The sequence below is a fragment of the Limulus polyphemus genome, unplaced genomic scaffold (genome assembly GCF_000517525.1).
Source record: "Limulus polyphemus unplaced genomic scaffold, Limulus_polyphemus-2.1.2 Scaffold2962, whole genome shotgun sequence".
Taxonomy (NCBI): Eukaryota; Metazoa; Arthropoda; class Merostomata; order Xiphosura; family Limulidae; genus Limulus; species Limulus polyphemus.
In genome coordinates this window covers 15446-27326 of record NW_013668572.1, presented here as the reverse complement: position 1 = coordinate 27326, position 11881 = coordinate 15446, and the positions used below count along the sequence as shown (strand labels likewise).

The 11881-nt window shown below is 32.0% G+C and overlaps 1 protein-coding gene across 2 annotated transcripts in view; it reads right to left on the bottom strand.

The window, feature by feature from the left end:
• Nucleotides 1-429: 429 nt before the first annotated feature.
• LOC106468314 (LIM and senescent cell antigen-like-containing domain protein 1) overlaps nucleotides 430-11881 on the bottom strand; it is a 17673-nt gene continuing 6221 nt past the window's right edge. The window contains exons 6-10 of one of the 2 annotated variants that reach the window (XM_013928733.2): nucleotides 10642-10719; nucleotides 9339-9489; nucleotides 7621-7762; nucleotides 5903-5978; nucleotides 430-3312 (exon numbers count right to left, since the gene is read on the bottom strand). In XM_013928733.2, coding sequence (XP_013784187.1) covers nucleotides 3189-3312; nucleotides 5903-5978; nucleotides 7621-7762; nucleotides 9339-9489; nucleotides 10642-10719 — 571 coding nt within the window. In that variant the 3' untranslated portion in view covers nucleotides 430-3188. Of the gene's footprint in view, nucleotides 3313-5898; nucleotides 5979-7620; nucleotides 7763-9338; nucleotides 9490-10641; nucleotides 10720-11881 lie in introns of both variants that reach the window. The other variant, XM_022396658.1, reaches the window with a different exon arrangement.

Sequence of the window (11881 nt, the reverse complement as noted above, 5' to 3'; positions counted from 1 at the left end):
AGCAATCGGATATAAATTGATGTCATTGTTAGTAGCCTTTATGATCAGCTAAGTCTAAGTCAGGTTGATAATACACCAATAAGAAGAGGGACAAATCCTGGCCCAATGGAACACAGAAAATAGTCCTCCAGAGGACTTTACTGACGACAGCAGCAGATAAGCAGCCGAAATATAGGATAAACACTGGCTAATTACTAATTAATAACTAGATTTAGGTGATTGTACAGGCTACTAACCATGGCAACAAGAATTCAACACCTTCGTGCCTGATAAGTAAACTTTACTATTTCAGTCACAGAATATCCTATCATACGCCTATATTTCATGGAATATTTTGACCAACATCTGCGATTCAAGCATTCATTTGGTGGCAGCGCAATCTCACTATTAAATATAGTTCAAACTACTGACACTCAAACTTATTTATACAATACCTTAAGACTTTATTCTCAACAGCATAAATTTTTTTCCCACTGAAGTCATCTGATTTTATATATTTCCTGCTAAAAACCAGTTTTTATAATTTACTCTACTTACAATGCACTAGCATATTACATAAATATACTGTTCTTCACTAACATATGAATCACAATATATGTGTTATTTTTAATTAAAACAATTTCTGACGACACAAAAAAATAAAATTTAGATTGCATTGTACTTCAGTAAGCCATATTTATAAAAAAAACAGCAACCTGTATACACACAAAATATTTCAATGAAATAAAGTAACACTAACTACATTAGTTAGCATGATAATAATTACCTTAAATGTACATAAACAATACAAATAAAAAACATTTCTTGAATAATTTATAAACTTACAAGAAATGAAAAACACCAAAAAAAACAAACAACAGGTACATTATTAGGGTATAAAGAAAAAATCTAGTATAAAAAAGAACTTACAGATGTAATTTAAAGTTAGAAATGATCACACCACCTGTCAAACACTATTTCACTACTTTGATGCACATTGTATGTCTCTAAATGTGCAGGGTAAATCAAAAGTAAGGAGCCAATTAGCAATGAGTGTTCTTTCTATCCAAGATCAAAACTTTGATGTACATTGTATGTCTCTAAATGTGCAGGGTAAATCAAAAGTAAGGAGCCAATTAGCAATGAGTGTTCTTTCTATCCAAGATCGAAACAGACACGACCATAATCGTATTTTATACTTTGCTACCAAACTTAATTCTTGGCATCTGAAATGTTCAGAAAATGTAAATTAACCATTTTTAGCACTCACTAGTGTATGAGGAATATTACAGATCACAAAGTACATGTAAGAAAATAGTAGAAACAAAAATATTTATTGCTAGAAAAGGGGTAATGAGATTTGAAATTTTTCTTACACTGTTTTTCAGTAAATAAAATTTAGATTTTTGGATAATTAAACTTCTGTTGATATTTAATGTATTATACAAGAAATTACACATTATAGATGTGATTTGTTATAAATAAGTATGCAATGCTGGAAAGTTATACCTTCAAAAATGTTAAACGTTTCATATATTCAAAAATATCTAAAATTCAAAACACGCAAAAGGAAAAAAAAAGAAGTAAAACTACAGAGCATCTATACATGTACAGACTTAAATTATAGTGGAAAATAAACAAAAACAAGTTAGGTGTTACACAAACTGTTCGATAAATGTCATGCAGAATCCAATAACGTTTGATATTGAAAAAAAAATCTTTACAGTACCAAATTTTATCTGTTTGAAACAAAGTTAAATTTTAGCAGTTTATCTATATTTTCATAAAGTTGTTATTTAACGTACGAGTTTATAGAACAAAAATAACTCCATCCAATTTATTTCCTACCGATTTTTGTTTTTAATCAATTTACAAACAGACATTTATAATTTTCAATTCATCAATAATGACAGAAGGTAATTTTGAAGTTATAAAGTATGATCACACTGTTAGTCGCGAAGAAAATGTAAGGAAAATACTGAAAATTAAATTATGTGTTCAACCGTTTGATGGTTTTTTTTTTCCCATAATGTCAAAGAGAAACTTTCATTAAGGCTGTAAGTAGTCTAATATGGATTTCAGGTTTAACCACTGATATTTTAAGAACCGTTTAGCTGAAAAATTAGTTGACTGACAAGAAGTTAAAAAAAAAGAACCTATCATAATGTGTCAGTAAAATGTCAGATTTGATGGATAATGAATAAGTTAGATGTAAAATCTTACAGTGAGAAGGTTGGAATCTTAAAGTGTCTATGTTAGCTTAATAAGAGGGAAAGTCAAATTAACAGTCAGGGAAGAAATAATAATCATTTCTTTTCAGTAAACCAGCTGCGGTTCATAAAATCTGTAGATAAGTAAGGACAAGGGAATATTACTGACATGTTAGAATCGACAGTTTGTAGTTTATAATTCTTAATACCAGTCTATCGTAAATTGAAAGATCCAAGTTGGAGCTACCTTTAGCAGATCCTGGATAAAATATTTAATATAAGATGTTCATAAAAAATCGTTACATATTAATGATAAAATATGTTATATGAAAAACACTCAAACAACTAAAGTTAAAGTTATTTAGCTGTACAAATCATGAAGAGATCTCGATAAAATGATCTCAACTCCTTTCTGTGTATAAAGGCAGTTTAAACTCTTTACACTTTTTTGAATACTATTCTTAAGAAAATCAGAACAAAAGATCCATACATTTCTGTAAATCAATATATTTCCACTCTGAGAAAATGGACTTAAGTAGTTGAACTGAACCAGTATCAGTGCAATTTGTATTGAAAGCCTAAAATGGGTAAATTAACTGATAGATTCCATCACTTTTACTTCTCTAAAATAAGTAAAAACAAACAGTAGAATTTTCCTAAATGGCTTCAGTGTAATTTCAATACTTGTTTGTTGTTGTTAAGCACAAAGCTACACAATGCGCTATTGGTGCTTTTCCCAACAAGGGTATTGAAACCACATTTTTAGCATTATAAGCACTCAGTGTTACTGGTGAGCAGAGTTTTAAACTACCAAAATGTCTTAAAGACAAAAATGCTTTCCGTTTCTGGGAAAGCTCATAAACACAAATTACAAGAGATACTTCTTAAGTTATATATTGAGATATTAATTAAATTAAAAAAAAAAAGCAGCCATTTTTTCCATACATTTTCGTTTGTAGAAATAAAACAAGAATAAAGTTACTGAAAAGATATTTTTACTCAAATAACAGTTTTTCTTGGGGAATTTTCATATTGTTTCTTCAGTCGTTTTCTCAGTTCTCCGGGAAACTTCTCGTAGCATCTTTTACATACCGGTTTCAGATCAAACTCAAAGAACTTAGTTCTGTGAAATAAATGTTTACGGTTACTCTTCAGATTACTTAGTCTATATTAAAGTAAATTTTCTGTGTCATAAAAATATGTTCCCTTACAAATCTTTTAAAATAATTAATTACACAAATCAGAATGTAGTTCTAATGATACGTGCTAATTAGAAAAAAGTTTAAGTATAAATAAAATTAAATATATTGAAATAAATACTTTTCAAAGTATATGTATGATAAACACTAAAAAAAAGATACGTAACTTATTTCTTGGGGGGGGGGGTATATAATTAACAGACAGTAATAGTGCCGAGGACATTAGCAAGCAGTCAACGCTTCTCAGCGTAGCCCTCCATCATGGCACGAGCTTCATTAATCAAACATATGTGGTGTTAAAAATATCATTTTATACAACTACTTTTAAAACATCAGTTGACTGTGGGTGCTGGCCATGCAAACTTTCTTCCAGGGGATCAAAATATTGAAGGTGCTAAGTCAGAATTCTGGGAAATTCTGAAATGCATATATTATGAAACAAGTACTTTATTGAGGACTGGTATTATCATGATGCAAGAAAACATTTTCCAACAGTGAACAGGCACCCAGTCATTCACTAGCCACAATGAGGACTGGTATTATCATGATGCAGGAAAACATTTTCCAACAGTGAACAGACACCCAGTCATTCACTAGCCACAATGAAGACTGGTATTATCATGATGCAGGAAAATATTTTCCAACAGTGAACAGATACCCAGTCATTCACTAGCCACAATGAGGACTGGTATTATCATGATGCAGGAAAACATTTTCCAACAGTGAACAGATACCCAGTCATTCCCCAGCTACAATGAGGACTGGTATTATGATGATGCAGGAAAACATTTTCCAACAGTGAACAGGCACCCAGTCATTCACTAGCCACAATGAGGACTGGTATTATCATGATGCAGGAAAACATTTTCCAACAGTGAACAGACACCCAGTCATTCACTAGCCACAATGAGGACTGGTATTATCATGATGCAGGAAAATATTTTCCAACAGTGAACAGATACCCAGTCATTCACCAGCCACAATGAGGACTGGTATTATCATGATGCAGGAAAATATTTTCCAACAGTGAACAGGCACCCAGTCATTCACTAGCCACAATGAGGACTGGTATTATCATGATGCAGGAAAATATTTTCCAACAGTGAACAGATACCCAGTCATTCACCAGCCACAATGAGGACTGGTATTATCATGATGCAGGAAAATATTTTCCAACAGTGAACAGACACCCAGTCATTCCCCAGCCACAATGAGGACTGGTATTATCATGATGCAGGAAAACATTTTCCAACAGTGAACAGACACCCAGTCATTCACCAGCCACAATGAGGACTGGTATTATCATGATGCAGGAAAACATTTTCCATCGTTTCTTCTTTTATGCCTAATCCTAACTGGTTTCATATAACTGTAGAAACTTCCTGCCCGTTTGAATAAAAATATTATCTTTTATTAGAATTTTTGTACAAGGCAACACAAAAATTATCCATGCATAGCAAGTCTTTAATTTTGAACTGACAGTTTAGTAGGAAGGCAGCTATTTAATAGCACCCACCAGTAACTCGTGTCTGACCAAATAATGGGATTTAACTGTCATGCATACCCATAACCCCATAGTGTGGAGCAAATTTCTATGGGCAATGGGATACAAACCATGAACCCTTAGATTCACAATCGAGGTATGATTACCACTAGGCCATGCCCAGCCACAAAAAAGTTGGCTGGAAAAGATAATTGTTTGTTTTGAATTTCGCGCAAAGCTACACGAGGGCTATCTGTGCTAGCCGTCCCTAATTTAGCAGTGTAAGACTAGAGGGCAGGCGGCTAGTCATCACCACCCACCACCAACTCTTGGGCTACTCTTTTACCAACGAATAGTGGGATTGACCGTAACATTATAACGCCCCCATGGCTGAAAGGGCGAGCATGTTTGGTGTGACGGGGATTCAAAACCGCGACCATCATATTGCGAGTCGAGCGCCCTAACCACCTGGCCATGCCGGGCCTAAAAGTTTGATACATAAACATACATACATACATGCCGGGGCCCTAACCACCTGGCCATGCCAAGCTGGAAAAGATAATTACTTATTTCTATTAAATGTAGGTATATCAATGTTGCCTACAGCTTCTATTAAATGTAGGTATATCAATGTTGCCTACAGCACAGAGAGACTTAAGCTACTATTATATTAGAATTGCTAGATATATGTTGGAGTTTTTTGGGGGGCAGCTTAAACTATTCTTCGGCTGTAATTATTACCATATATTTTGTGGGTATAAAAAACATTTATACAAACACAAAACAAGTGTATGTCTAAATACCTAATTACATTAATTTTGATTTTCTTCATGATACACCAATGTTATTTCAAGTTATAAATTTAAGCATGTTTTACAACTAAGTGTGTACTCAACTTCTGAGGGATTAGATTTAATAGCACTGACAGAACTTTTGTTGTAAGTACTTGTAAAACTATTCTGTCAAGTATACATTGCTTCTATACAAACACTTTTCATATATTATTAATCATAATAAAACTGAAAACTTACTTTTGACTCATTTTTGTGTCGCAAATAGCACAGGCAAAATGGTCAACACACCAAGCTTTGTTTAAAGCAGAAAAAACTAGGGGGAAAAAAACAAACAAAGGATTTACAGCATGAAATAAAGAAATATACTGGTATCAAAATCTTTAACTACTTTATCTAATATTCTGGTGAAATGAATTTCTTTTTTGACTGAAAATAAACCCATATGGACCCATCGGGCACATTCTTATACACTACTTTCACACCAAATGACTTGTGAATTCACAATTTTATTTGTTAAAGTGTCCCTAACAATGCAGGAGTCTCATAAAAAAAATTTAAACAAAATCCTATTAATTACTTTGGGGATCCTCTGTGTATTTTGTGTTAAAAGCGATTTCATCTACTTTTTTTTTTCGTCAGTACTTTACGCTGAATAATATATATATCAGACAAAAACATAAAATTACTTAATATGATGTAATATGGGTTGACCTTACCAATAATGTATAGCATACAAAAAAAATTGATAATTCGTGAGTTAAAAGATTTAAACTTAGGACTAATTCAATTTAACTTCATTACCATATAAATTGGAAACGAAAAATAAAAAGTACATGTTTCTTCAAGTGCTTCAAACCCATTTAAGTTTCAAGGAAGAGAAAGACACAGTTACAGGCCAAGACCACTTCAAAGATGGCTAAAAGTTGTGATGATCATCAATTTATAAGGTAAGTGGGTGTTCCTAAAGACGTTTATCTATCATCTCTTCAAACTCTAATCAGAACATGCGTGTCTTTACTGTGCTGTTTCTTTCAAAACACTGAGAATTCTAAACTTCCAGTTTAACTTGAATCCCAAAACTATAAAATAATCCCAAAACATATTCTGTAATTTTACAAGATGAAAGAAAATTTATCATGGTAGTTGTAGATGAAATCTGAAAACTTGATAAAATTATAAGTAAAGTTCAATTGGGAAGATTTCTATACATATTTAATACACCCAAAGGGCTTTTACCAACATCTAAAACATATATACTGTAGGGTAACAAAACAATATATATAATACAAAATAATTTATGGTTAACTATAATATTACATGTACATGTACAGAATAAACTTAATTCAAAACTAAATGTTACTTTGGAATAGACTTGTAGGAGTAGGTTCGATAGTTATCAGAACTTTAAACATAAACCTATTGATATATACAAATATATATAGCAGAGACAGGTGATATGGGTATTAAAAAAACATTTACTTAAGACACAAACAAGTAACAACATGGATTCCTCATCATCGTGGGCTTATTTTTATAATTAATAATGTACTCTTTTAGATTTTATTTGTTCTTAGAGTAAAATAACTTTTTTTTAAATTCATAACTAAATTAAATAAATTTTTATAAACATGATACCATGTTTACGCACATTGTGTTTAAAATATTAGTAACAAAAACATTAAAAATTGAAGCTCTGATAATGATGCAAATATTTACTTATAAATGTTACTCAAAATGATTCTGAAGAGTCTTTCTTTTTCTTTTGCATTGAAAATAATAACGAATAGATAAAACATGTTAATAGATGCAAGTTAGCTCTGAAAATGATGCAAATATTTACTCATAAATGTTACTCAAAATGTTTCTGACGAGTCTTTCTTTTTCTTTTACATTGAAAATAATAACGAATAGATAAAACATGTTAATAGATGCGAGTTAGCACACGATGACATTACCATCTCCAGCAATAACGCTGTTGCAGACAAAGCACAGATTACCAAACAACTGGTGATAATGAGTTTCACAGTATGCCAGTCCTTTCTTTTCATAATGGCGATGTCCTAGAAAGGGTTTCTCACACTTGGCACAAACAAAGTGCTAAAGACACAGTAAAAAAAAAAAAAAAAAAATTTACCAACATCCTAATAAAACTGTAAATAAAATATCAAGATTTCAAACCAATGATTACATATAGATATAAATAACACCTCTTAAAAAAAACATACATTACAAGTAGCACTTCAAAAGTTACTAGAGCATAAGAGCACTCACGTGGCTATCAGGTTGGAATGTCTTCTTAACATGTGTTACAGTTTGCAACACATTACACAAAGAATTCATTAGCCTGAGCTATATGTATTTACACTTAAATAAAACTAGCCCTGATAAAATAACAGTATAAGGAAATCAATTACGGTAATTGTGAAGTGTAGAGAATATCAAAAAGCAAAAAAATTCACAGATGAAAATAAGTCTCACTTCTACAAAACACCTTTTTTCTGGTACAGGATGTAACCTACTGAAACGCAGCTCGAGAAAGTCATGACAAATCACTAAGCAACTTCACCAGTAGATGTGCATAAGCAAGTTAATCACAATTTATAAAAATGCTTTGCATATATTAATGCTGTAGCAAGCATTAGCATCAACTTTTGCAAATGGATGTGGGGTCTTGGTGTATTTTTTGCCCAAATTCAGGGTGCAGAGCAGCATCAATAAATTTTGGGAGTTCTGAAGCACCCATGGGGCTAGAATATATGGTGGTAAGTGACTATGTACGTGAGCCATGATACCATAAGTAACACATTTAGCACTATATATGGGTTCACTAGAATATTTGGATAGTAACATTGTTAAACAATGTACAGCCAAATGATATGACATATCAAAGAAGGAAGACTTCAATGTTCTCTACAAAACCATCTAGAGAGGAAAGCTAAAGTTGTATAAAGAACTTTCCGATCTAAGAACTTCCATTGCCATGAAGCCAGGCATATATCCTGGTACCACTACCAAGAAAATAAACAAGCATTTGATGTTAACAAAAACTTGAAAACTTCCAGTCACACCTTAAAACCAATAATCTTTCTTTTTTTTTCATGTGCAAAAAGGAAACACAAACTTGAATCCCATTCAACTGTCAAACCCCTAATACAGATACATGGAATTGTGTGCCTTTAGTCTGAGATTAAGAATGCATATGGAAGTTGTATATTCAGAAGTAAGACATTAACCAGTGGAAAGTTTTACAAAACGAGTGTAGAAACACTAACATGGTTGCACGCTCTCTGAAACGGATTGATCCCATAAAAACTATGTCGTACAGCCATTTTTAAGAAACTGGAAAGGCAAGTAAAAAATGCTGGAGTAAATTTGTGTTCAAAACTTAAGTATATTAAATTTAAGTCATCATTTCTAAAAAGTATAAATCATTTTCAGTATATCTTTTCTCACCATAAATGGCAGAAGGAACTAACATCTAGTTTTCCAAACTTAAAAACTGATATTTATATATTTATTGACATGACCCAAATTATAATTATCTGTTCTTCAGACTTAAGAAAGTTACAAAACTTTGTTTTCTTAATTAAACAAAAACAATACTGTCCTATATAGTGCCATGTATATTTCCTGAATTAATCTAATTAAAAGTTTCCTTATTACTTTGACTCACCTCTACATGCCAATGTTTGCCCAAAGCTGTCACCACTCTCTCTTCAATAGGTCGGCGACACGCACCACAGATTGGGATTCCCATCTTGTCATGGCAGCGCAAACAGTAGAGGTCACCTTTTACCTCGCGAGCTTCTGCTGTCAATTCAATGCTGTGTAAACCAAACAGTTTGTCATTTTATGACACTAAAGAATCAGAGCATTTCCAACTATTTTCATATAAGATTTTACTGCTTTTACCAAATCACAGCTGATTAAAATTACTAGCATAAATGTTGCCCTATGGGCAGCTGTTTGTGCTTGTAATTACTAATCATAGTATTCATACCTCACTGAAAAAATTTAGAAAGTCAACATTTTCTAAAAAAGAATTTTTTTCTCGGAAGTACTGCACGGGAAAAGTGTTCAGATTGTGCTCATTAGTCATATGCAACTCATTACATCAAAATAATTCAATGTACAGAGCTCAAAATTTTCATAAATTTTACTGATATAAACTGTAATATTTCTATATAATAGTTTTTTTTTAAGAACTCCAGTTTCTTAGTACTACATTTAAAAATTACATCAATAAAGATATAATCAAACACTCACCTACGTTCCTAGTGAAAGTCGTGTTCTTATTGTGAGGAGAGTAATTTTATTTAAAATTGTGTTCTATTATAAAGAAATGGTTGTTGCACATACCACAGTTATTTTTCTGAATCATGAATACCTAAAGTGTGAATTTTTTATGGATGTTTGTTTGTGGTGCCATCCAATAGATGGCACAGGAGTTCTGGTTACATACACAGTTACTTCAGTTACTTCATTATAGTAAAATGGAATAGAAAATTACTATTTCTTTAAGCCTACTTATAACACAACTTCAGTCAACTACTGTATTGATTATAATTTTGAACACAACTGAAAACATGGTTTTAATAACATCTTGTAACCAGAACACATGGTTTTTATCACAGCTTATAATCAGAATACGTGGTTTTAATAACATCTTATAGCCAGAACACATGGTTTTAATAACATCTTATAACCAGAACACATGGTTTTTATAAGAGTGTATAACCAGAACACATGGTTTTTATAAGAGTGTATAACCAGCACACATGGTTCTTATGACAACTTATTATGAGGTCTTATAGCCAGAGCATGATTTTATTACATCTTATAACCAGAACACATGGTTTTTATAACACTTAGCCAGAACATATGGATTTAAAACACACTGTAACCAGAACAGATGAGTCTTATGATAACTTATTACCAGAACATATGGTTTTTGTAACAGTTCATAAAAGGCTTACCCACAGGTTGTGCAGTTGAAATGATAAGGATGATAAGGCTCTCCACGAAACTTTAATGGACTATCATCAATTATGGCACTGTAAAAATGGTTATATGGTTACTTAACATCAAAGAGCAAATAAAACATTTTGGGCAAAATATTTGTTATTAAGATTCAAAACCTATTTCTTTAACAAATTACTCAACAGCACAAATTTACCATAAATGAATCAATCATATCTTCATTGGTAATGGTATTATTTTCTAAATTTAAGCAAAATCATATTGCAAGACTAATTCATGTACAGTTAAAAACAAAGACAATAAAACAATATTTATGAAGACAATGCAACTAAATTTCCAATAACATACATTACCTATTAGTAAAGTGATGTAAAGAAAACCAGCTAAATGTAGACTACGTAACCAATTTTATGACAAATTCCTTGAAAACAAATGTTTAAGCATCACCCTTAAAAACCAAACTACACTGATTCCTGTTTAAAATGTGCAAAAATTAACATACAATTATGTAAAAAAGCATACTTATAATTTACTTCTGCTACTTATTTAATTAAATATTAGACTACCATGTTTTATTTAACTGTTATATAAATTATGGTGACACAGTCCAAAAGTAATCAGTTTGTTTGTTTTGAATATTCAAGCAAAGTTATTCAAGGTTATTTACTTTAGCCATTGCTAATTTTGAACTGACAGACTAGAGGGAAGGCAGCTAGTCAACAGTGCCCACCTCCAACTCTTGGGCTACTTGTGACTGATCAAATACAGGGATTTGATGGTTACTCTTATTAAGGGCCCACAGTCCCATAGTTCAGAGGTTAATTTATTGTGTGTGTGTGTGGTAACAGGATTCAAAGTTATGGAACCGAGGGTCCACAGTCTGAGGCATGCTAATCACTGGGCCACACCCAGCCCAGAAATAACGAAAGAGTATATAAATGCACTGCTGAAAAATTCTTGAACAGTTCTTTCACATTATATGAATAATTAGTAAAACAAAAACAATAAATCCTTTTACTTCAGTCTTCTTTTACTGTGACTATCTTTATATTTCAGAGTTCTTTGAAATGACTGGGTATCTGTTCACTGTTGGAAAATGTTTTCCTGCATCATGATAATACCAGTCCTCATTGTGGCTGGGGAATGACTGGATGACTCTGTATTTCAGAGTTCTTTGAGGTAAATTGTAAATGAAATTTGATCACTCATAATTTGTGGTCAGTCACTAGGCCATAT